The following is a 24581-nucleotide window of genomic DNA, read 5'->3' as shown; positions in this document are numbered from 1 at the left end:
TCTTTTCACAATTGGAGATTAAAAAAATGGCTTCTTTTTATCAACAGTTTTTTGGAGCGGATTGGGGTTTTCAAAATTGTTCACACCTATAGAGAGGGCAATAGAGTGGTAGATCTCCTGGAAAATTTGGGAGTAGTAGGGGAAAATCAGTTTTGCTCGATTAGGCTAGACGAAGCTTCACAAGAATTAATGGATGCCATAAAAAATGACGTTCTGAGTAGTCCTCGACAAGGTATAGGGTAGGGGTAGATATTGTATGTGACATATGAGGTGACCAACGCTTCTTTTCACAAGGAAATTAAAGTGTAATGGCATATCAATAATTTAGACATGCACTGCATACAAGGATTCAAAGTTCTTTGAGTACCGCCAGTGATTAGCCCAAGTCATGGGGAGAGTAAGATTAGCATTAGGATATTGACGCGGTAACTTCCAGAAGGACAAGACAACTCAGAGAAGATGACAGGAGCAGAAATAACAGGGATAAAATATCTAAAACAAGATGTATATATCTCCCTCCCCTATCTATATCTCTCTATATATATCCCTATCAATCTCTATCTCATCCTCTCCAACCCTATCTCTCCCCCCTCCCTCTCTTTACCTCTATCCCTCTATCTCTACTCTCCTCCATGTCTCCTTGCTTATTTATCTCTATATCTATCTCTATCTCTCAATTAACCCCCTCCCCCCCACCCCCTCTTTCTCTCCCCCTTTTCCAATATCTATTTCTTTATCTCCCCCCCTCCCCCCCTCTCTCTCTCTCTCTCTCTCTCTCTCTCTCTCTCTCTCTCTCTCTCTCTCTCTCTCTCTCTCTCTCTCTCTCTCTCTCTCTCTCTCTCTCTACTATTAGTGTTTTACCTATCTAGTTTACATTAACTTATACCTCTTCACACTATAATTAAGCTCACTCATATGTTTTTTAAATTTGGATCTCATCTCATAAGGATTTTGCATATCCTCACACTTGTCCCAATTGTTTCACATGTTTTGGAGGGTTAGTCAATTTTATACACTTATACCTTCCTTCCTCGTCATTTTACATATACAAGGGCTCATTGTATTATTTTTGAATCACTTTTATGATAGGTTTTGGATTATTATCATGCAAGTTCATTTGTGAAAATTATAATATTTTATATTAATTTAATAATTTCTCCAACATGGTATTAGAGCCATGAGTAGAAAATCCAATTAAGTCCTCCATTCATGACTCTTTAATCACTTGTTTATGTTTCTATATTTTCTCTTTTGGAGAGGAGCTTGTTTTTCCATTGAGTTTTCCCCTTTTCTCCAGTTGTGAGAGAAGGCATTATAAATGGGTACCTAACATGACCTAGTAGTCGATCCCATAATCATAATTGTCATTTATGCATCATTTGCATAACAATCTACTACTCCTTGAGTTATACTGGCGTGAATAAGGTATTTTACCTAATTAGTTTACTAGTGGGTCTTCAAATGTTAAGTTTACTTAGGTTCTAGGAATCTTTCTAGCATGGGGGCTTCACTAAGTGAGCCTAGGTTATAGAACGTGCGTTCATGGAATACTAAGGAATCCCCCTATTTTCACCAAATATTGTGTTGGAATTAAAAACCCCCCTATTTTCACTAATAGGCAATTTATTGCACCCTCTTTTTTGGGATATTAAATCCCCCAATATGAATGCACGTGATATAATATTGCCTAGCTAGTGAAGCCCTCGTGCTTTCTAGAAGTATTATCTAGCTAATTAGATCTTATCTTATCTTTTGAAATTTAAATTTTGAGTCCTGGGTCATTCAATATTAATCATGTTAGTTGTCTCTTGTCATAGTATTAATACATATAACAATCTTGTCTAATCCTATCTCTCAACCTTGTCTTTATAAAAAAGACATCATATGTACATTTTGTGATGTAGTACCAAATCAATCTAATCCATTGTGCCTATTATCAAGCATTATTTTGCTCTTTTTTCTCTCTTGTGAAATGTAATGTTTGGTTTAAATATAGATGATTTTGGAGGATAATTGAGTCCATTGGTGATTCTAATAGGATTAATGTAGGAGGTGCTTCCTTTTAATTATCTTCACTTCAAGAATTGAGTACTCTAAAGAGGAGAGAAAAAAAAAAAAACTAACCTTCCTTTTATGCTAGAAATGACTCAAGCGGGTGAAATGGTAGGTGTAGATTGCATTGGTTCTACTCTCCAATGTGATGTAGTAGATGATTTGAAGGGTAGTCTCATCACACAACCATGGAAGGGACATCCCAACTACCTAGTTGGAGCTCCATTAACTATTTTATCCTCCTTTGGGAAACTTCAACACCCCACAAGATAGGAACCTTAGAGTTCCAACTTTTGACAAATTCCCCCAATAAAGTGCTATAGAAGCCATTCAAGTTCTCCATATGGGGAGTAAGGTTGCTCTTTTGAACAATTCTCCATATCTATTAATTTTTCTTCACTAATTCATAAGACAAAGGTTCAATCTTGTTACAATCTCCTCCTAGGTTTACCCTCTCCTAATTTGTCTCTCATTTGCAATTGGTGAGACTCATCATTATTGGAGAAGTAGGAGATGTTGTAATGTCATGGAGGATCAACATTGTCAAGTTGTGTGATCATTGCCACCTCATAAGGAAATAAATCAGTGCAAGACCACTTAGTCTTCAATCATTACACCTTTGTATTTAAAGAAGTCTACCAAACTATTACATTATCTATATATGGTTCATATCTCCAAATGGGCAATATGAGAAATGAGGGTGAGTGAATCAAAGATGAGGTTCTCTCTAGACTAGGCAAGGGTAGAGACCCTTTGAGACAATTAACGATCTTAGCTTTTTTATGTTTTTGAGCTCGATAATTTGTATTATTTTAATTTGGATAGTAAATTATTAATGGTTTTGTAGTATTAGGAAAAATATGCAAGTTTTCTAACATTATAATGTACAAAATTATTATTTGAATGGTTTGGGTCATTTATTGAGTTTATTTAATTCAAATTTTGTTTTGTTAAAGGTTCCAATCACTTCTACAAAGCTTTCACCTACTTAGCTTGCTTTGCTAAAAAATCAATCAAAACAAAATTACAATTCATATAAAAGAGACGTAACATACATTTTATATTGTGTGATATTTTTTTGTCCCTGTGATTATTTTTTAATCCACATTACAATATTCACCAGAAGTAAAATTAATCTACTCAATTATTATGTTATTTTTAAAGATAATGCATCTAATATATTCTTTTAATAATGATAGATTGTTTTAAAAAAAATGAGGTAGTTAATGATTAAATTGATTTATGAAGATTAATTGCTAACCTTATATTATGAAATGTCATAGAATATGTACTAAAATAAAAAGGTACTGTAGGAGACACCAAAAAAACTGATATATTTTAGTGCAGACGGGTTCCAGACTGTTGTTTGGTGATCATAATTTACTGGCGGCCGGTTGGAAATTGTACTATGTGACGCAAAAGCAGACAAATGGCTGTGGTGGCCATCAACTTGGATTTTGATTCCCTTACCAATGCTGAACTTTAAAATTGTGATAAAGTGAAAGATTGTTTTTTGTTCTGTTTTTTCCATCAATCTTCTACAGAGGCGATTCAATATTCTTATAAACCTACAAACCCGCTTATAAGTTGGTCGAATGTAGTTCTTCTATTCGATAAACCATGGAGAGAGGTGATTCAATTCATAGCCAGGGACATGAGAATGATATGTCAGACCCACTTCTCACCGAGGATGAAACAGTTGTACTTGAAGCTGAGCATGATGAAGTGAAGTGCAGTGGAGCTCTAGCATGGGAGGAAGTAAAGAAACAATGCTGGATAGCAGGGCCCATGGTGTCTGTAAATTTGTTACAATTTAGCTTGCAGGTGATGTCTATTATGGTGGTGGGGCATTTAGGGGAGCTTGCTCTCTCTAGTGCATCTATTGCTACTTCCTTTGCAAATTTCTCCGGCTTCAGTGTGATGGTATAATTAAAAAACCTTGCTTTGCTTTGGTTTGCTTTTGTTGTAAGAGTTTATCGTTTAAATACTTTCCTGATACTTTTCCTTCTTAAATTCCCAAAAAGGAAAAAGCTTTAGAAAAGGTTGAAAAATTGAAGCATTATCTCAGAATCTGGACTCATTTCCTTAAATGCTTAGTTGCACCGAGTTCCTAATGTACATTATTCCTTAGATATTGAAGTAGCAACTTGCCCTTGTAAAGCGTAAAATCATAAGACATCAAACTGCTCTGTTTTATAGATAAGCCATCCCTTATGACCTATAATGGATATATTTTTTGGTCCTGCAACTGAGTAAATATTTTAGATTGATGCACTGCTGAAGCAGCTGAAGCAGATTGCTTTAATAATAATCTGTTCATTAGGCACAATACTCGTTTAAAGGTTTTGAAATAGGGTTGCAAGTTAAGTGGAATTGGGAAAATGGGTGACCAACCTGCTTGGAAATACTAGTTATTGTGTTTGAGTCTATGATTGCAAGTGGGCCTTTACAGTACCAGTGAGACATTAATTATTGCACCTGATCTCCGAAATATTATTTTGATAAGGATGCACTGTTGAATTATTATATGCTTAACTTTTTTTTGGATAAGATCCCAAGTACAGACTGTAAAATTCACCCTCAACCACTACATTTTTTTTAACCTCATTAGGATTACCAACTTTATCAACCCAGACATTATCTTTTATCTTAGAATTTTTTACTTCCTAACTTCTCCAAACATCATAGTGATGTCAATTCAATGGGTCCACTTGCATGCTTACACTCAAAAGTGGTAAGATCCCAAGTGTTGGGGTCATTCCTAGACCTAGACCTAAGCCTCAAGGGTTCATTTATGATGACCCTGTCTATGTATTCTCTTGTGAGAAATTAGAGGCATTGAAGTTCACACTCAAATGTTAGGAGTTCATTCTCTCCTATTGTATGAGATCTTTGATCTCTCTTTAATCCCTAATTATTAATTTGAATCTATTAACTTAGTCCTATTACAATAAAAAGATAATCATTGCTGTCAGGTGTTGGTTCCATAACCAACATTACCAAACATTAGTGTACAAACTTACACATATACACAAGGGTCATATCACAAATTGCAAACAACAATTATCACGAGCATGTCAGATATACACAAGGAACTAGCTCATACACATTACAAATGCACAAGGTACACAAGTTGACTAGCTCTATCATACATCAAATACATAGTGAGTAGCTCCAACCTACATCACATATACAATGAGTAGCTCCAACATACATCACATAGACAATAGTGACTGACCCATACAGGCATCACAAAGACATAGTAACTAGCTCATATAGGCATCGTCAAGACAATAGTGACTAGCTCATATAGGCATCACGAAGACATAGTAATTGTCTTATTCACAATGGTTAACTATCTCCTGTCCATAGTGCATCCCAGATAGAAAAAAGAATGTTAGTGCATTGCACACTACATCGTGGGTCCCATTCTTTGCCTTGGTCTTGTTGATGTGTTTTTTATGCACAATCGAACACAAAATAAAATACCAAGGTATCTTATCCTCTCTTGAACAAAGTCTCTCAAATGCTATGCTTCACGATCAAATGAGACAACTCCAAGGTTCCTAATGTCAGGTCATGACGTGTGGATAAGCACAATTGGCCGTTGTGATTGTTGTTTCTTCAAGGGGCCCTACATCGAATACTTGAATTGCTGAAACTTAAATTCTAATTATTTGTGTGGAGAATAAAAAAGGGGCAAAAGGCATAGGGTTTAGGAAGACTACACTACTCCTAAGAATGCAAGAGATAATGAACGATTAGATAAAATTCAACCAAGCTCTACTTCGCCATCAACGAACAACTCTACAAAGCTAGTGCGATCTCCTAATGTAGGCATGTGATGTTCAAATTACTATCAACAACAAAGACATTATCAAGGCAATGCATATCCAAGTGTGAATAGCAATTGAAGTTAAGCTCATTGAGAATTTTAGTTGACCACACAAGGCAAACTTACAATCAGCAAATTGCTAGTGGTGTGGATAAACGAATTTCATCATTAATCATTCACAATTCCTTTCATTCATCTAATTACTCATCATCTAACATGAAGATCCAACAAGAAACCATGCACTTGTAAAGAAACAACACAGTCCACCATAACTTCAATGAAAAGGAAGTTTATTTACAACTTTGGCAACAATTTCTGCCTTCTTCTAGTCTACTGTAGCTGCTATCTACTATTCGCTATTGACCTCCTATTCACTATTTCTAAAACTAATATTAACCTTTACAGATGAGAAGAGTGAGCCTTTATATAATGCTCTCTTTACAATGAATGGCCTGGATTGAGTCCATATCAATGGCTGAGATTGCAAGATGGAAACCCTAATTAGGGTTTGTTACAACAAACTCTCCATAGCCAATGAAATAATTACAATATCCAGACACATGTCTTCTCTGGAATATTTGACCAATAGATAGTGAGGGTAGCTATCTCAAAGTCTGTGCCTCCATAAGATGAGTTAGGTGCATTGCATCTAGAAATGCTGATGTGGAACTCCTTGATAGGTGAGTGGTGACTAGGATGACACCTCAATCTGCTTGTACTTGTAGACTTGATTCATCATCATGAATGAGTGTTGAGCAATATCTCTTGATAGTCAACATTTGAAGCTCGCTCAATGTGGTGATGATGATGGGAAGCATCGATATGGTCGAGTCATTCCTTCATCTTTGCTTTCTTATCCGGCCTTGAGATAGTTGTATGATTTCTCCCTTTACACTCCTTTGACCTCTTCATGTCACCATGATAGAATGAAACCTTTGAAGGTATCTTGCTCCATTTGTTGTTATGCTTGCTTCATGCTGCAGCTGTCGAGATGTTTGAAGTCCTTTGTCCTGCCAATATTTTGAGTCTTCTTCCATGCTTTTGAAGTGTTCTTGATGTTGCTTTTAGTCCACATCTTCATCCTTTTCATTAATCATCCCTACAAAATAAACAAAAATGGTATTAAGCACACATGATATATAACCCTTATATACCCTCTTAATTTGATATGATCTCTGATTTTGTGTTGCAGGTCTGATAATTGCATCTATAGGGAAGGAATATGCTTGCTTCAAGTGGACAAATGATTGATTTCGGATTAGTCTTTATAAGCGTACAAGGGAGAAGATGTGTCTTCTTAGCTCTAGAAGTGGAATTCACTTCTATGATGGAGCAAAGGAAATGAATTTCGCTCCTAGGAGGGAGCAATGGAAATGCAATTCACTCCAATCAGGGAGCAAAGGAAGTGATTTTAAATCACCATCTCCAGCATCTCTTTATCAAAATCTCCATCAATCTGATCTCTTCACTTGCTCATGTCATGTCAATATGCAAGGTGAAATATAGGAAATGCTCAAGGTTTGTTCTCCATGCATCAAATTTCATTAACTCACCTTTTAGGATGCAATGGAGGGAAGTTTGCTCCTAAGGAGGAGAAAAGGAAGTAAAATTTGCTCCAACTAACTAAGGAGCAAAGGAAGTGATTTTCGCTCCAAGAAGGGAGCAATGGAAGAGAAATATGCTCCACAATTAGGGCAAAGGAAGTCGCTCCAAGACCAAGGCAAAGGAAGTTCGCTCCTAGACTTGGGCAAAGGAAATCACTCCTAAACTTAGGCAAAGGAAGTGAAAATCGCTTCAAATCATGAGCAATGGAAGTGACATTAATCTCAGCCCACTTGGTTATCAATTCACCCTCTTATGTCTTGAATTGCTCCAAATCATCATGAAAGAGTGCCTTTGAAGGATTTTCACTTTCATGAAGGAGCAAAGGAAGGTGAGTTCGCTCTTGAGAAGGGGCAATGGAAGCAAATTTCGCTTCAAGAATGGGGCAAAGGAAGTGGATTTTGCTCCTAGGAAGGAGCAAAGGAGATTTTCATATACTTAGCCAAATTTTGCTCCTGCAACTTGCCTCTCGATGAAGTACGATCAGACCACTTGGATAATGAAAGAGACCTTGCATAGTTGATGAGACTTTCAACCAAGGGATGCATCTATTGAACCTCCTCACTTGTCTTGCCCAAATCGACACCTTGTTTGATACTTTATCTCCGTCTCACATATTGCTTCTATGAGGTCAAAGGAAATGACTATCAATGCGATGGAAGAGCATAGGAAGTCCTTTCGTTCCTTTGAGAGGGCAAAGGAAGTGGGGTCGCTCCTGCTAGAGAGCAAAGGAAATTTTCCCATACTTAGTCAAATTTTGTCCAACTGACCTTCCTTACCTACTATGCTCAAATTGACATCACTCAACCTCTTTCCAACCTAAGGAGGGAGAAATGACTCTACCATTGCCTAGCCACCTGAGAAAGTGCACTTCTTCAATCAAAAGGCTAATAGCAAAGGATTCTACCACTATCCTAGAAAGAAGAAAAAGTGGGGGTCCTCATTGGCGATGGGGTGATGTGTGAAGACGTCACAACAGGTCTTCTGCACTAGCGGATGATTGGGAAGAGGATTCAATTTATCCCATACTACATTGTGGATCCGTTGTTAACCCAACAAGGTCAAGTATAGTATCTAACAATTGGGAAGAGGACTTGGTGCATCCCATACTACACCGTGGGTCCATCCTCAATCCCAAGGATTTCCACAAGTAGTGAACCAACCTAACCCGATGGATTCCAACTTTAATCACCTATAGGCCACTAGTGACAAGTTTTTCCAACTAGGAAGAAGTAGCTCCCCACATATACCACTTGGTGACCTTAGTGATACTGTCAGCTATCTTCTTCACAATCTTGGGTAGCACTTGGTATTGGTCACCCCCATGCTATAGGTGACAGCCAGTGAACCCTCCTAATACAACAATTAACTCCGGTTACAGTTACCTGCATGGTAAGATAACTACCCGTGCAACCATTACCGTATCAAATTCTGAATAGCCTCTAGCAATTCTTCACCTCCGTGAACCAGGTGAATGCTGGCTAATCCAAAAGAAACAACAGTAGCTCTAGGTATCCGTCATTGGCACGGTCCAATGACAACCTGCTAACTATTACCGTATCATATTCAGGGTAGCCATTGGCGATTTCACCTCTGTGAACTAGGTGAATGCCGACTAATCCCTTGTAGTAGTCTAGACATCAATCATTGGCACGGTCCAATGACTACCTGTCACTGCATAAATGATATTTTAATCTTATTCATTTATTTTTTAGTTACTATCCAAAACAACATACAGCAAGGGAAACGTTTTGCTGCAGTATATGACACGGAGTCAAATCATATGGCAAGCTTTTGATGTTCCTTTAGATAGGCTACATCCAGGTGCTAAATATTCATCCTATTTCTGTTTTCAATAGCTTTTTCTGTGTGTTTAAAGAAACTTATAATATCTATTAAACGATCTATTAAGTTAACCTTCTTTTCAACCAGAGTTTCTCAGCTGAAACAAATATGGTCACTGATTTTGATCCTGTATTGGACCTTTGAACCTGAGCTCTAGTTTTACAAAACAAAATTTTAAATTTGACATCTGAGATTCTCACTTGCCATCGGAACAGAAGTTATTTTGAGGTTGGTAATCTGCTTTCATGAATGTAATAATGCTATAAAGCGAAATGAATAAATCCAAACTCATTTTTTATCTATTATTCTCTGAAATGAACTGTAGTCAACCTTTTCCTCATTTGATGAATTTTTGAAAAGCTTTTTGTGAAAGCCTAATAAAAAATGTAACTTGATTCGGCCTGCCTACATGCCACACTGAATTGACCCTAAAGATAATTTCAGGAGTTATTATGGTTCACTTCTTTTTGGAGAGTTTTAAAGTCTACGGTAAGTATATTCACAGAAGTAAAAATTTAAGTTTGTTTAAAAGCCATGAATCCAATGTTGCATGGAATACCAACTGTTTTCTCTATTTTCTGTATAGATTGGAATGGGAAGTGCATTGGAAACACTATGTGGACAGGCCTATGGGGCAAAGCAATACCATCAGCTTGGGATTCACGTGCAGAGGGCATTTTTTGCTCTTGTTTGTGTGAGCATACCACTTGCTGTGGTGTGGGCATACATGGGCAATATTCTAATTGTATTTGGGCAAGACCCTTTGATATCCTTTGAAGCAGGGCAATATGCCAGATGGATGATTCCCAGTCTGTTTAGTTATGCAGCTTTACAACCCCTTGTAAGATTTCTCCAGTCACAAAGCATTGGTATTCCCATGATGCTATGCTCTGCAATTACTTTGTGTCTCCATGTTCCCATTTGCTGGGTTCTGGTATTTAAAAGTGGATTAGGAAATAAAGGAGCTGCCTTGGCAAACAGCATTTCCAACTGGGTCAATGTGATACTTCTTTTACTGTATATTAAAATATCACCTGCATGCAAGAGGACATGGATATCCTTTACAAGCGAGGCATTGCATGATATTAAACATTTTCTCAAGCTTGCCATTCCATCTTCATTCATGATCTGGTATACTCTTTTAATCTCTTAGCTGCAAAAGTTGGTCCAAGTTATCTACGTTCTACTTCATAGCATTTTTGTGGTTAATATACTTCCTTTTAACCCTTCCCAATATTCAAATTTCATAGCATGTGATGAACATTTTGTCAAAAAGACCAGATCCATTTTTGTTCATCATACCATACCACAAGTTGTTAATGATGTATGGTAGATTCTATTAAAATGTTTCTTTAAACTTATTTTGTTAGTTCATTATTCTATGGGTGTCAACAGCTTCCAGTGGTGGTCCTTTGAAATACTTATTCTCTTGTCAGGTCTGTTGCCCAATCCAAAACTTGAGACATCAGTTCTTTCAATCTGGTATGTATGTTTAATGTGAGAATTTTTCCTAATTATGTAGTGTGATTTTTTAGAAGTTTAATTGTAAATGAACCTTAAATAGGGTATTATATTGCATCTGCTTCATTTTTATCTGAGCTAGTTTTGATATTTTGTAGCCTTAACACTAATTCTCTAGCATCTATGATTCCCCTTGGTTTTAGTGCTGCTGTAAGGTAAGTACATTTTGCAGCTAACTACTAAATTTCTACTATCTCTGTTAATCATTTAACCTAGCCAACCTCAAATCATTTAACCTATCAAAGATTCAATCAAATAAATTCACAATGTTCATGTTGCAGTACACGAGTTTCAAATGAACTGGGAGCTGGACGCTCACAAGCTGCCCGCTTAGCAGTGTATGTAGTGTTCTTTCTATCAATCATGGAGGCAGTCATGATAGTATGTCTTTTATTCTCTATACAAAATGTTTGGGGTCATGCTTACAGCAATGACAAGGAGGTCATTGATTATGTTGCAAGCATGATCCCATTGCTAGCAGCCTCAACATTTTTGGATGCAATCCAATGCATGATTTCAGGTTCAGATTAACCTTTATAGTCATATTTGGAACTGCAAACATATTCAATTTGAAGTCATGATATCATAACAACACTTTCTGTAGATGTAATGGTTGTTTGAAAATGATATTTCAGGTACTGCTAGAGGATGTGGGTGGCAAAAAGTAGGTGCTTATGTTAATCTTGGTGCATACTACATGGTTGGCATTCCTGTAGCTGTCCTCTTGGCCTTTGTACTGCATATTGGTGGGAAGGTCAGTTACCCTTTCCCTGCTGATTTGATTTGCAAAGCTCTGAAATTTACATCTTCAATTCTTGAGAAATAGATGAGAACTTTGGAAAAAAGAAGTTTACCTTACCTGTTAGAGTAAGATTTTTGACAGATAATTGTTAATTCTGAAAATAGAACTTGTATTGAGATCATAATTCTGATGTTCAACTGGCTAGACCATTCCCAGCAGCAGTCTGAGATCATAAGTTATTTTCCCAGTCATATGTAAGGGTGACAAAGGTAATTTGTTCATTCAGGATAGGATGCCAGGAACTAGAAATTGTTCTGGAAAATAACCTAGTGTAGGTAAGATTTCTTTGCTACATAGTTGTAGACTATTCTTCATCTGAATCCTAACTTCTAAGTAGATGCAAACTATTTTCCATCACAATGTCACATCCACATAAGTGCATTCATAGTGGACATTGGATAAAGTAAAATAAACAACAAAAATTAAAATAAAGAAAAACGTAGTCAGATGAATTAAAGAGGCATGGGCACAATATGGGCTACCTCTGTGGGCATTAATGATAGAGGACAATGGGAATATGGTGCAGACAAGGGTGCCCATCATGACATAAAATATGTTTTAATGGGAGAGGAAAGCTCGGAGCTCAGTGCTGGAGAGGGAAGAAAAAAAATGGCAAGGAATGTCTGCAAATCGTTGGCTTGCTGCATTTCAATGATCAAGAAGATGATTATATTCATCTTGAGACCAATACAACCCTGAAATCTATCTCCATTGCAAAGGTGTAGCCTAAAATATGGGATTTTATCAATGGCTTTTCCCCCACCATCAAATGAAGCTGCGATGCCTAAGAAGGTCACAATTTGATCATACGGTTGGAGTTTATACAAGGGTTTGTAGGGGTTGTTATACATTGTAGCTGCAACTGCTTTGGCAGAAATGCTAAGTTACCAATTCTTCCCCATTAGCCTTGGGTCCTGGTCCGGATTCCTTATGGGTCCTGGTCCAAGCCTGGTTCCCCGTGGATTCCGCCCAGGTTCATCCCAGGTGGCAGAGGACCCAGCCACCTGGGATGAACCTGGGCAGAATCCACGGGGAACCCAGGTGGACCCGGGCAGACCAAGGCCCATGGGTTTCCAAAAACGGGGTCCACAGGTAATAAAGCTGCCAAAAATAATAAAAAACACTTTTTTTTTATATGGAGTTTAAATCCCATAGAAGGCTTGTAATTTGAATTTTTGTTGTGTCATGACATTTTCACATTTTGAAACTTGAATCAGTCGAAAGTTGAAACTTGAATATTATCTTTATTGCAAATTATGAATATGATATTACATTTACGATATATGAATATTTATTGGCATTAGCAATCATGGATTTATGATTTATGATTTATCAGTTATCATTTATGTATGGAAATGGAAAGTTGCATTGCATGTTTCATATTTCTATGGATTGTATCATTTTGATAATCAATAATGGTTGTGATAGTTTATATAATTATTTTTCATTATTTTGATGTTTGAACATATATATATATATATATCTGTGTGTGTGTGTGTGTACGGACGCACCCATAACCGTACACAAGGAAGAATTTTTTTCCCGATTCCGTTATCCACATCCGTACCCAAATCGGTAACTTAGCAGAAATGTATGCAAATTGTGCAAGCATATACAAAGTACATGAATTGCTTGATAGGATGCTTGAAGGAAATATGGTTCATGGACTGCAATGATTGCAGGATATGCACAATATAGTCATAATATCTTCCTCACAACCTCCTGAACTGCATTCTTTTTACTGGAGTGTGTTTGGAAGGTAGAGAGAGGGAGGACGTGTAGAGAAGCAATGAAGAAAATGGTGTGAGAAAGAAGAGTATGGAGTGTGGGTGGGAAGGGTATGCAGTCAAGATGCAACATGTTACACCATCTACAACAAGAGGAAGTGAACCTTGTGCGTATGTGATAGAGCTGCCTTCTCTATTGGAGGCCTGCAATGGCTGTGACATCCTAATCCACGCAGCAGCCCTTGTATACCCTTGGCTTCCTGACCCCTCCAATTTTATAACTGTAAGTTATTTCCCCACATTTAAATTGCAGCTTTCCACACATGTTTGCTTGTTGATGAAAATTTTACAGCATTAGATGTGGTCAAGATGGTATTTGTAATCAGAGAGATCATTCAGTCTTTGACTTGCCACATAATTGTTTACGGTATTCTTTTTATTTCTACATGTGTAAAAAATTGTGAAAAATTAGTGGTTTATTATTCAATGTTGTCACCACAAGTTTTGCTAATCTGGAAGCATGAGTTTTATGGTCAAAATTCTAGGATGTTTGTATCATTCTCTTTCTCTTTTGTACCGACATTGTCTTAGTAGTTTTGGAGTTTTCCATAATTTATGTAATATCTTGCATGAAATATTTTATGTTTTTTAATTTACCCATAATTATCTGCACAAATCACCGATTATACAGTTCCATTGGGGATGAATGTATGTCTTTGGTGGTTAGATTTTGGAATAAAGTTGTCATGAAGTCACCAAAATTCCCTTTGGAATATCATGAGAGCTTTCCATTAAACCTTCAACTTGTTTAGACCCTTATTTAATTAACTTCATACCTAAATTGGCATCCACAATTAGTAAAGCTAACGGGAATATGGAATATTACAGTTGAATGCAATTCTAGAATACATCTCTCTTTTTATTGGCAGCAAGATAAAGATATATATATATATATATATATAGCATGCTTATCCCAACTTGGTATCATATGCAACTACTAACCTCAATACGCTGCTATCACCTATGAATTTTGATTTGGTAGCAAATGAAAATGTTGCCTTTCCTTTCAAGTTATCAAACCCTTTCAAGGCTGCGATTAGTCTTCGTTTGGTATAGCAAGCTGTTATTGCTGCCATTAGAATATCAATGGCAGGGAGATATTATAAAATGTGCCAAATGTTAGTATTTGTCAGAGTTTGTTCCCTAAACAGCAGTAGTGCCAACAAATTTATTTTTTTAAAGACTTTAGTAGCGAGAAGCTCTATAGTTTTCAAGTAATAGGTGCATCCATAAATTTTGTTCTGCTTCCATAAATATAATAGATCTTGGCTGCTATTCTCTGGTGAAGGCTTTCATGACCAGATGTATCCTTATTTGAAATCAGTCATCATTCCAGACATTTTTGGATGATAGTCTAATAAATTATGGAACCAAAATTAGATCTATCCTATAATGAAACTCTATCGTATGGTCATGTTCATATTTACAGATTTTATTGGGTTTTGTTTTCCTATTCATGGCAACAAGTAAGTCTAAGTTAGAATACCCAATTAGAAAAGTGAAATACCAATTTAGAGGGTTTTCTTGGTGTATACGTAATGATATTTATTATTAACAAAATATATAGTGTAATGGTTGTTAATGGGAGTATGTTCGTATATGCTCTTATAATGTTACGTTCCCTTAATATTGTCTAAGCATCATCTTACCTGTTCAATACCTACTAAGTATGAGCTTAAGCTATGGGTACTGAACAATGTGATGATAATGATTTCATTATTGGAACTAAAACTATATTATACTCATATTTTAACATTGTATAAGTTGACACTTTTGGGTAATTTACTCCCAGTTGGGAATATAGGCTTTATATAGCTACATAATGATTATAGGCCACTTAAATATAAGGATCCGCAACAATTGTGACTAAGGGGAGGTACTATAGTTGATCAAATTATTGCATGATTATATAATAGGGAACTATTATTTAATTCAAGGAGATGGATTTAAGAATCATCTATAAACATTTTGTATGATATCTCCTACTAACCTATTGCTGACCTTTAAGATCAAAATTAGTTATAAATGGTGAGTGTAGATATTAAATAGACAATAAACTCGAATAGTTTAAGAGTATTGAACTACACCATAAGGTAAAAGAGATTAGAGAGTTAAGAATGTTATTAATCTTGTTATTGAATGTACATCCTCTTACAATGATATAAAGGATATAGTGTTGTTGTTTGTCTTGAGTAGGACTTGGGCTTGGGCACCAATCATGTTTAACTAGAGCATTAAGAGATCCCAAATCTATAATGATGTGTTGAATGAGAGTTGTTCATTATTGTAAGCTAGTCATTTAAACATTACATGGCTTGCACCAGGAAGTAACTCCTTGTATGTGGTAATTATGATTTACCATAATGTAATTTATTGTTTATGTCCCTATTATGGTATGGTGTCTTGGTCCATTGGTAATTGTAGTTTGTGTGAACAAAGAGAATTAGGAGATCCATCTAACCTAAGCATCAAGGAGGTGAACCTTTAAGAGGTTTTAGAATTTTTCTTGTTGAGTAATATTGGTGAGGTCTAATTGGAGATCTCAGCATGCATTTATAGAAGTGATGTGGCATAGGATTACTAAATCGAGAAGTTGTGTGTCGGCCCCTTAAGAGAAACCTTTTAGGAGAACTACGTGTGACTTTGACCCATTTGGAAGGGGGAACATAGGCGGTCCTTGGGTCAAGGATGCTCCTGTGACCTCAAGTCCGTAGGGGTAGGGTCTAGGTGGGGGGGAATAACTCCAAGGTTTGGGGTTGTTCCTAACTTGTCAACCGTTCCTCTTTAGTCGGCTTCAAATGAGGCCAAATAGGCTTTAGAAGATTACGAAAGAATTAAGAAAGCCTTAAAACTCGTATTTAATATATATCATGTTTTTGAATGATGAGTTAAGTGAAAGGGTAGACCACCCTATAGTCAATTTGTTTATCTAATGAGTAGAGGCCATCTGTTGATGTATATAGCTGTGGAAGTATCCTTTGCAAGCCGACTTCACCCAAATTAGCAATTAGCCTTCAGCTTTGCTTATTGCATCAGCCGATTTTAATAAAGGAGCGATTATTTTTCTATTTATTTATTTGTATGGGCCAACACATTCTATGGTAGCGCTTCATGTTTTATATAATTGTGGCCAACTTGGTGAAATTCCACCACCGTATAGAGTCGCCTTGTTTCAATATAGCCGACCCTTGGTGAAGGGGTTACCTACAGACGAGTATAAATATAGTTCGGTTCTCCTCTCTTTGGCATCGCTCAACACACACAACAGTTCGAATATCCACATCATATTGAATATCGCCTATGGCAGTCCGTGTATCTTCTAAAGCAGCTCGTGGATCAACTAGAGAAGACCGATTCATATACAAAGCAAAGTGTGAATTGTTTCATCTAAGCTTCAAGGAGTGAAGTGATTTTGTAAAGACATCTTGCTATTTGGATAAATATAATAAGAGACATTTGTTGCTGGGTTTTTCTCCCTCATGTCAGAGGGCTTTCCAAGGGTATATGCTGTGCAAATTTGATTGAATTGTCTTATCTTTGCATTCTATTAATCTGATCATAAAATAACATGGTAGCAGAGAGGGTTTAAAGAAAAGATCCTATCAGATTTGTTGAAGCAGTCAAGACAACTCCTCATCCAGGTCGGAGCTTCTTTGGCGTCAGTTTCTTTCATTGCATCTTGGAGACCCGTGGCTATTCTTTTGCAAATGAAGACCGCTTTGTATCGATTCAAATAAAGCATACTTTCAAGTTGTCGGGCATGAGTCCTGGTGTGAAGAATGGTAGATAAGAAATCGTGGATTCTCCTGGTGTTTGCCGTAAGTCTACAGAAAGCGGATGGTTGAACGGGTATGATTGTTGTATAAACAAAGGCGTTTCTTCAGGTTTTGGCCGCTTATGTGCTTGACGTGAGCAAGAGGACAACAGTATTGTTCATCCCGCTGGGCAATGTCATTGAGTTAAAGGCCACTGCTGGAGAATTATTGGAACTTTATGGGGTCGTGAGTTGTGCTTTGACTGTGCGATTCACTTAGGTACGATGATTGAAATAGTGTGGAGTTTTTCCTGTTGAATTGTGCATGGTATTTTTCCTTCACCAAATCGAATAGACAGAGTCTAAGGTGCCAGAACAGATGATAACACATATTTGGAATGAAGCTACATTCCTCTGTATTAGCATTAGAAATTATGTGCCGTAACAAATGATAGCTTCTTCATTGTATGAAGATCGGTTAGCATTTATAAAATCGTATGGCTCCTGTGGAAGTCGTGTATGAAAGGATAGAAAATGAACTGTGCGAGTAGCATTACTGTGGGTATCTATTTCAGACATTATCGAACATCCCTGAGTACTAGTAATACCATTTTGAAGATGCCTATTGTAAATCAATGGGGTTTGAGAGTGATTATGCATATTAGTACAACATCAACTTCCGATGGAGTTAGCATATTATTTTGAAATCTATCTTATTCAGAATCCATTGAAAATCTTGCTCCGGTCGGTACTATCCCTATTTGGAAGGAATTTCCTTTATTGCCTCCTGTATCTTCACGAGTTCATTTTTGGTCAAGGTATTTACTGTATGGAGCAGAATTTCCTTGAGGTGGCTCATGGCTTCAATCATTGGCCGTATTGAGGGCATTAATCAAAGCCAAACGTGGTGGAAGGAGAACTAATTCCAACAATTGGATCTCTGGCAGTTGTTGGCAGCGATTGAAAGTCATGTATCACATATTGATATCCATCATTGAGAATGGTATAAGGATGAATCCTAAATCAGTTTCTTTGCCCTCTAGATCTAGCAATATTCCATACTTGGCTGTGGCATTATCGAGATGCGTAGACGTATTTTGAAGGCAACATATCAAGTTTGTGTTGTTCGTTCAAAAATCAATATCATCGATCTTCTTCGATTGGTGTCTGTACATGCTGTGAGAGTACCGGTCAAGCCCTCAAAGGTCTTCGTGGAGAAGGTGACTTCATCTGCAAGAAATGGATTAAGCTCCATGAATTCTGAGTTGCTTTCAAATGTTGAGAGAGTAAAGTCGGTAGAACCTAGAAAGTTTACAGAGAGCATTCACAGGGATATTGCCAATATGTTTGCAACCTTTTCCATTCTATGCCTCCAGCGTACCATGAAAGCACAGGATCTGAGAAATTTGTTAGAAAAGAAGAGGATGCCCGCATGGACACATTTGCAGTTATTGTATGAGGTCTTCCTACAGTATATAATTTCTACTGAATCAGATCCCAGAATGGCAAAGAGGTATTTTTGTAATGAGACTACTTGACTTGTTTGATTTTGAAGATCCTCATGAGAGAGAGTATTCAAAGACTCTATTGCATCGCATTTATGGGAAATATATGATGCACAAGCCTTTCATACGAAAAGCCAATCAACAATATATTCTATCATTTCATTTATGAATCAGGGAGACACAATGGTATTGGAGAGTTACTAGAAATTATGGGAAGCATAATAAATGGTTTTGCATTACCTCTCAAAGAAGAACACAGTTATCATTTTGTACCTTCTGCTATCAGTTGAGACTACGAAGTCATACTTCCCTACAACGACCTCAATCTGCAGGTCAGGGGACATTGCACGCCTAGAGATTTTCCTTTCTAGTCAAGCTGGAAAAAGGAGTGCATCAATAAATTTGACTGGTCAAAGACCATATTCAAATTTACCCAGCCATCACTTCAAATCTCAGTGTTGATGTATTTTGGATCACTGTTAATACTGGGACATGGGCCTGTGATCATCCCATGAACTTGTAGAAGGAAGGTTGTGAATTGATCTGGGTGCAAGAGCAACAAGTTCAATAAAGAGATAAGTATCTCATGTTCATGAATTTTTTTTTATGTAGTTATTAATAATTCATACAATAGTGAATCATGTATACTTCCAACATTAATTTGTTTATTTCTCTTCGCTCTTTGAGTAGTTTGATTCCTTGAACTATTATTAATCTCTCTTTAAAATGCTTCCAGAATGGATCAAGAAGCAAAAGGATGATAAGAGATTGCATAAGGAATTCAAGAGAGGAAGAGCTTGCTATATTCTGTGAGGAAGTCATGCAGGCTGGAAAATGTATGGAGTTACAACTTATAGCCATTAAGAGTGAGTTGAGACATCTCTCGAAGAGGAAGAGCCTATCTGTTTCTTCAAAAAGCAATTAACATTCAGAGGGAGTCTTACAAACCATCTGAGGTAACTGTTGTCATTTTATGACACCCTTGGTCCATTAGTGAGAAGCGATCATAGATATGTTCCATGGACCAGCGCCGCCCCAGTTGATCAAGGATAAAAGCAGAGGAGTCATGGTTTGAATTGTTGCCTTGTCGAAAATTCCTTAACCTTCTCTTTCTCTCTCTCTTTCCCAACTTCGGAACCCTGAGGTTCCAGAGTTCCCTTCCTTGGTTTCTTGTTCTCTTGCCCCGGAACTCCAGAACCCCGAAGTTCCGAGTTTCCCAAGTCTTCCCAACTTCAGAACTCCGAGGTTCCGAGTTTTCTCCTCCTTCCTCTTTCCCCCTTTTTGGAATTCCGGAACCCTGAGGTTCCGAAGTCCCTTTGCCCAGTTCCCCGGAATACCAAAACCCCGAGGTTTCGAAGTTCCCTTTCCCTCTTCTCCTTAGCCTTTCTCCCTTTTTCCCGGAACTCCGGAACCCCGAGGTTCCGAGGTTCCTTGTCCCTTTTCCTTCTTTTCTCTTCGGAACTTCGGAACCCCGAGGTTCCGAAGTTCCTGACCTTCCTTCCCTTCGCCTCTTCTCTTAACTTCTCCCAGTCCGGAACTTCGGAACCCCTGAGGTTCTGAAGTTCTTTCCCTTTTCTTCCTTCCCCTTCTAGTTCTTCCGGAACTCCAAAACCTCGAGGTTCCGAAGTCCCTTTCTTCTTCCCCTTTTCCATCCCGGAACTCCGGAACCCCGAGGTTTCGAGGTCCCTTGCTTCCCTTCCCTTCTTCTCCCTGGAACCCCTGGACCCCTGAGGTTCTGAAGTCCTTCCATTTTAGGAGTCCGGACTTCCAAAGTTCCCGGGCTTCTTTCCGACTAGCGACACTTCCTGATGGCGTGATCGACACTCAAGGCCTTTAATGCTTCGATAGTTTTGGTGACTTTTTGTGAAGCCACAAAAGTGTACTAGATGTTTTGGCAGGATTTCCATCAAGGGAGGTATGGGGGCCATGCTGGGTGACTTTTGTCATGTTTGACTTTGGAAGGTCAGTCAATCTACCTTCTTCAGAATTGCCTTTGGAGGTATGGCTAGGTGGCTTGCATGTACAAGCCAAGTGCATGCACTTCCCTGCAATCCCAGACTGATGTGCAGGGGTCATGTCACCATTGTAACCCAATTTTTTATATAAAGGTTGTTTAGCCTCATTGTAAGGGGTTCTCTCCCTGCTGCCTTGAGCTTCCTTATGCTCTTCTCTTCTCTTGAAGACTTGTAACTTTTTTTGCATTTCTGCAACTGTAAGATTGGCTTTTGGCCTTATGATTAATTGAAGAACACCATTCTTGCCTTCTTTCAACTTATGTATGTTGTGTATGCTTTCTTACCTTTATCATAGGTGTATGTTGTGGCTTTTCTCTTCACAAATGTTGTGTTGACTGGATTTTTGAGTGTAACTTGTGGGAATCCTTCTCCCCTCTTCACATTCGGTGAATTCTAACCTTCATATATGTATTGGGGTCACCCATACAACTGAACCTTGTGCACTTTCTAGGTGTTTTTTTGTTCTGATTTTTTGTGTCATTTTGGGTAGGGAGAGGAACAATCTTTTCTTGGTGCAGCACCTCCCTTTATTTCAAGCATTTCTCTCTTCCCTTTTCCTCTGCAAGTTGTTAGGATAGGCTTAGGAGTTAGTTTTGTAGTGTTGAGTTGGTTCAACACCTGCACCTAGATAGAGAAGGAAGTCAGCCTTCTCCAGAGATTCAACCCCCTTGCGCAAGGTCCCACACTTTGGGGTTGTTTCCATGTTTCACAAGGTTGCTGAGTTGATAGCTCAACAAGGGTGCAAGCTTTTGTGATAACAGTTTTTGGCACGCTCGGTGGGATATCATTCTATTCACATGCTAAGGATTCAGTGTTGTTCTTGGCATCTCAGCCTTTAGAGGCAAACATCTTCAAGTATTTGGCGACTCTGCTCCGGACTAGTTCTTGTTCACATAAAGTTCGCAGCTTTGCTTACCCCAGAAGTCCGGACCCCCCAGCTCCCGAGGTTAGTAAAGCCTTTTCACTCCTTAACCCCGGAACCCCCAGGTTCCGAGGTGCTTAAGCCCGGACATCCAGAACCCCCAAGTTTCGAACTCCTGAACTACATCTTTTCTTGGCTCAACCGCTTCCATTATGCAATGATCCACTTTGATCGTGAAACAAATATCATCTTCATACTTCTTAACCAGGTCACCTGATAGCCTTGTTCTCTAGTTCATCTTTAATCTGAATTCATCAAAATACCTATTCAGAGTCTTCAGATAAGTAGATCCCAGTGCTTATAGACTCTCCTTGATTTGTCTTGTAACCGGTAGGTCACTTGACCATTGAACATCACCAACTCCCGGAAAATACCCTTGAAAGTAGAAAATCAACCCGACAAGTAGTTGACCGAACTTGAACCTTAGTGCCTTGTCCTCTTTGATGGATTTCAAATTCTCCATGAGTTGTTTTTGCATGCAGGTACACAAGTTGCACTTTGCATCTTCCTTGATCATTCGGTAAGCGGCATGCACCGCAGTTGTAGGAACATAATTCATCCTGCTGGCATAGAATACTCCATAGTTGAAAATCTCGGACTCGCCACGGACTCGGCAAACCAAAAATTTGGATTCGGACTCAGACTCGTGAAAGACTCGCAAAAGACTCGGCAAAAAAAAAACCGTAGTTTTACAAAAAAAACATAAAGAAATTAATGCATTTAGAGAACATAAGTGCCATAATTGAAACATTACACATGTCATATGATCTACAAACACGCAATATTTGAAATTTCATCATTCATTGCAGTATATTCAAGTTTTGCGGCATATTCAAGTTTCAAGTTTCAACTCTAAAATGTATAATGGCAGTATAAGTATATAAATGTTCACAAAATTACATATAATGATATGTCCAAGTCCAACTCCAAATGTGAAAAACAACAATGTGAATGAACAAACCAAAGAGATGACTACATCTTCCTCTTTGTATTTTTCCTAATATAGCTCAATTTTTCAGGCCTTGAGCTAGAAGTAGTAGCAGTGGGTGTTGTGGTATCTAAATGGTGAGATGATTCTTCTTCAAAGTCAAAGTCCTCATCATCGTCCTCATCTTCGCCCTCATCTTCATCCTCCATTTCATCCAATCTTGCTCCTTCTGCATCTTGTGTTGCTCCTCTCTCTATTTCTGCAATTTCTTCTTCGATAGGGAGGACATCGTCACCATCATTTTGTTCATTCATGGTCCAATCACCATATGGATCAATTTCATCCAAGTCAATGGCCTCATGTGAAACACCCTCCACTTGTCTAACTCGAAGGCGAAGGTTGTATCGAACAAAGACTAGATCATTGAGCCGCTTTTGTGACAATCTATTTCTCTTCTTTGTGTGAATGCTCTCAAATACACTCCAATTTCGTTCACACCCAGAAGGACTGCATGGCTGAGACAAAACACAGATAGCTATCTTTTGAAGATTAGGCGTGCCAGCACAATAATTCTCCCACCATAAATCTACAAAAAACATTTAGAAATATTAGAATTGAGAAAAAAATGTAGCAATCAAGTTTGTAGGTTTTTTCTTGCACTATTGAACCAAGTTACTAAATTTTTTACCTGGTTGTTGTTTTCCTCTCCTATCAATTGCTAGTTGTGATGAGAAGAGTCTCCCCTCTGCACTTTTGTAGATCTTGAACAATGAACATTTCCAAATTCAGAAATAGATAGTCAAAGTGTCAAACTCAAATTCAATAATGAACATTTCCGAATTCATAAATAAAGATAGAGCAATTGCAAATGTCAAATCTCACCTCCAACTCATCAAGAACCTTGTCTCTCAACTCAGGATCAGGTGTCATGTTATCAATGCATGTAATAACACCTACCATGACCTCCTCATCAGCCCTAAATGAATCAGAGAAGTAGAATTTCGGGTTCAAAAAGAGGTGAAGGCATGTATCGGTTGGTGGAGTTGGTTTGTCCACCTACGATCAATGATGCACCAAAGGATTTCACATTTTCTTGTATTTCCATGATAGTAATGTGAAATGGCCTCTTTGGCCCTATCCATGGCCTCATAAATGAAACCCATTGGCATGCCCTCTCCATCCACCATACGAAGAACCCTTACCAAAGGTTCTGTCACCTAAAAAAATGAAAACAAATTTTAAATTAGTACAAAATCAACCCCTAAAAAATAAAATCAGCAAATAGACAAGATTGTATAAAGTTATAAACTTTACTTTTGTGTTTGTTACTTACCGCAGGCAACTCCTCTCCACTTTTATTGAACCCTTCATCAAAAACAATGCTCACAATCTTCTCTGCTTCAGGTCTTTTTGAGTATGCAGACCCCAACCAAGCATTTGACACAAACATCTGCTTAATATGAGGAATGGCACTAAGAATGCTCTGCAAAGTGATGAAGTGGCTAGCAAATCGTGTCACTCCAGGTCGCACAAGGTCCTTGCCATTTGTGTGTTTTCTCATCAAAGCAAGCACCCAAGTATGGTTGTAGATGAATTTGGTGACACTTCTTGCATCTTCAACCACCTTCTTCACCCATCCAATCTTCCCAATGTCCTCTAGCATCAAGTCCAAGCAATGTGCAGCACAAGTACTCCATGTAATCGAAGGATGCCTCTCCATAAGCATTCTACCTGCAGATACATATGCAGCTGCGTTGTCCGTGATAATTTGGACAACATTCTCAACTCCAACTTCCTGAACCACACCATCCAACAGATTACACAAAGTCTGCATTTTTTATTTCATTTGAGACATCAACAAACTTTATGAATACCATTGCACCATTTGAAGCCACCAAGAAGTTGAGAAGAGTCCTATTCCATCCATCTGTCCATCCATCAGATAAAATGCTGCATCCTTTTCTCTTCCAATACCTTTTTTGATCATCAACCACACCTTGTGTATTTTGCACA

The 24581-nt window shown here is 38.0% G+C and overlaps 1 protein-coding gene across 6 annotated transcripts in view; it reads left to right on the top strand.

Moving 5' to 3' along the window:
- The first annotated feature begins 3386 nt into the window (after positions 1-3386).
- LOC131075390 (protein DETOXIFICATION 16) overlaps positions 3387-24581 on the top strand; it is a 63297-nt gene continuing 42102 nt past the window's right edge. For 2 of the 6 annotated variants that reach the window (XR_009113205.2, XR_009113204.2), the window contains exons 1-7: positions 3387-3975; positions 9921-10465; positions 10730-10816; positions 10954-11010; positions 11137-11375; positions 11491-11609; positions 13340-13667. Coding sequence is in view for 3 of the 6 variants with exons in the window: in XM_058012228.2 (XP_057868211.1) it covers positions 3673-3975; positions 9921-10465; positions 10730-10816; positions 10954-11010; positions 11137-11375; positions 11491-11609 (1350 nt within the window). In the remaining 3 variants the exon portion in view is untranslated. The remainder of the gene's footprint in view (positions 3976-9920; positions 10466-10729; positions 10817-10953; positions 11011-11136; positions 11376-11490; positions 11610-13339; positions 13668-24581) is intronic. The other 4 variants (XM_058012228.2, XM_058012226.2, XR_009113206.2 and 1 more) reach the window with 3 other exon arrangements.

The sequence above is a fragment of the Cryptomeria japonica genome, chromosome 2 (assembly GCF_030272615.1).
Source record: "Cryptomeria japonica chromosome 2, Sugi_1.0, whole genome shotgun sequence".
In the NCBI taxonomy this organism is placed as follows: Eukaryota; Viridiplantae; Streptophyta; class Pinopsida; order Cupressales; family Cupressaceae; genus Cryptomeria; species Cryptomeria japonica.
The sequence above is the reverse complement of the archived record's forward strand: the minus strand, read 5'-3'. Positions and strand labels throughout refer to the sequence as shown.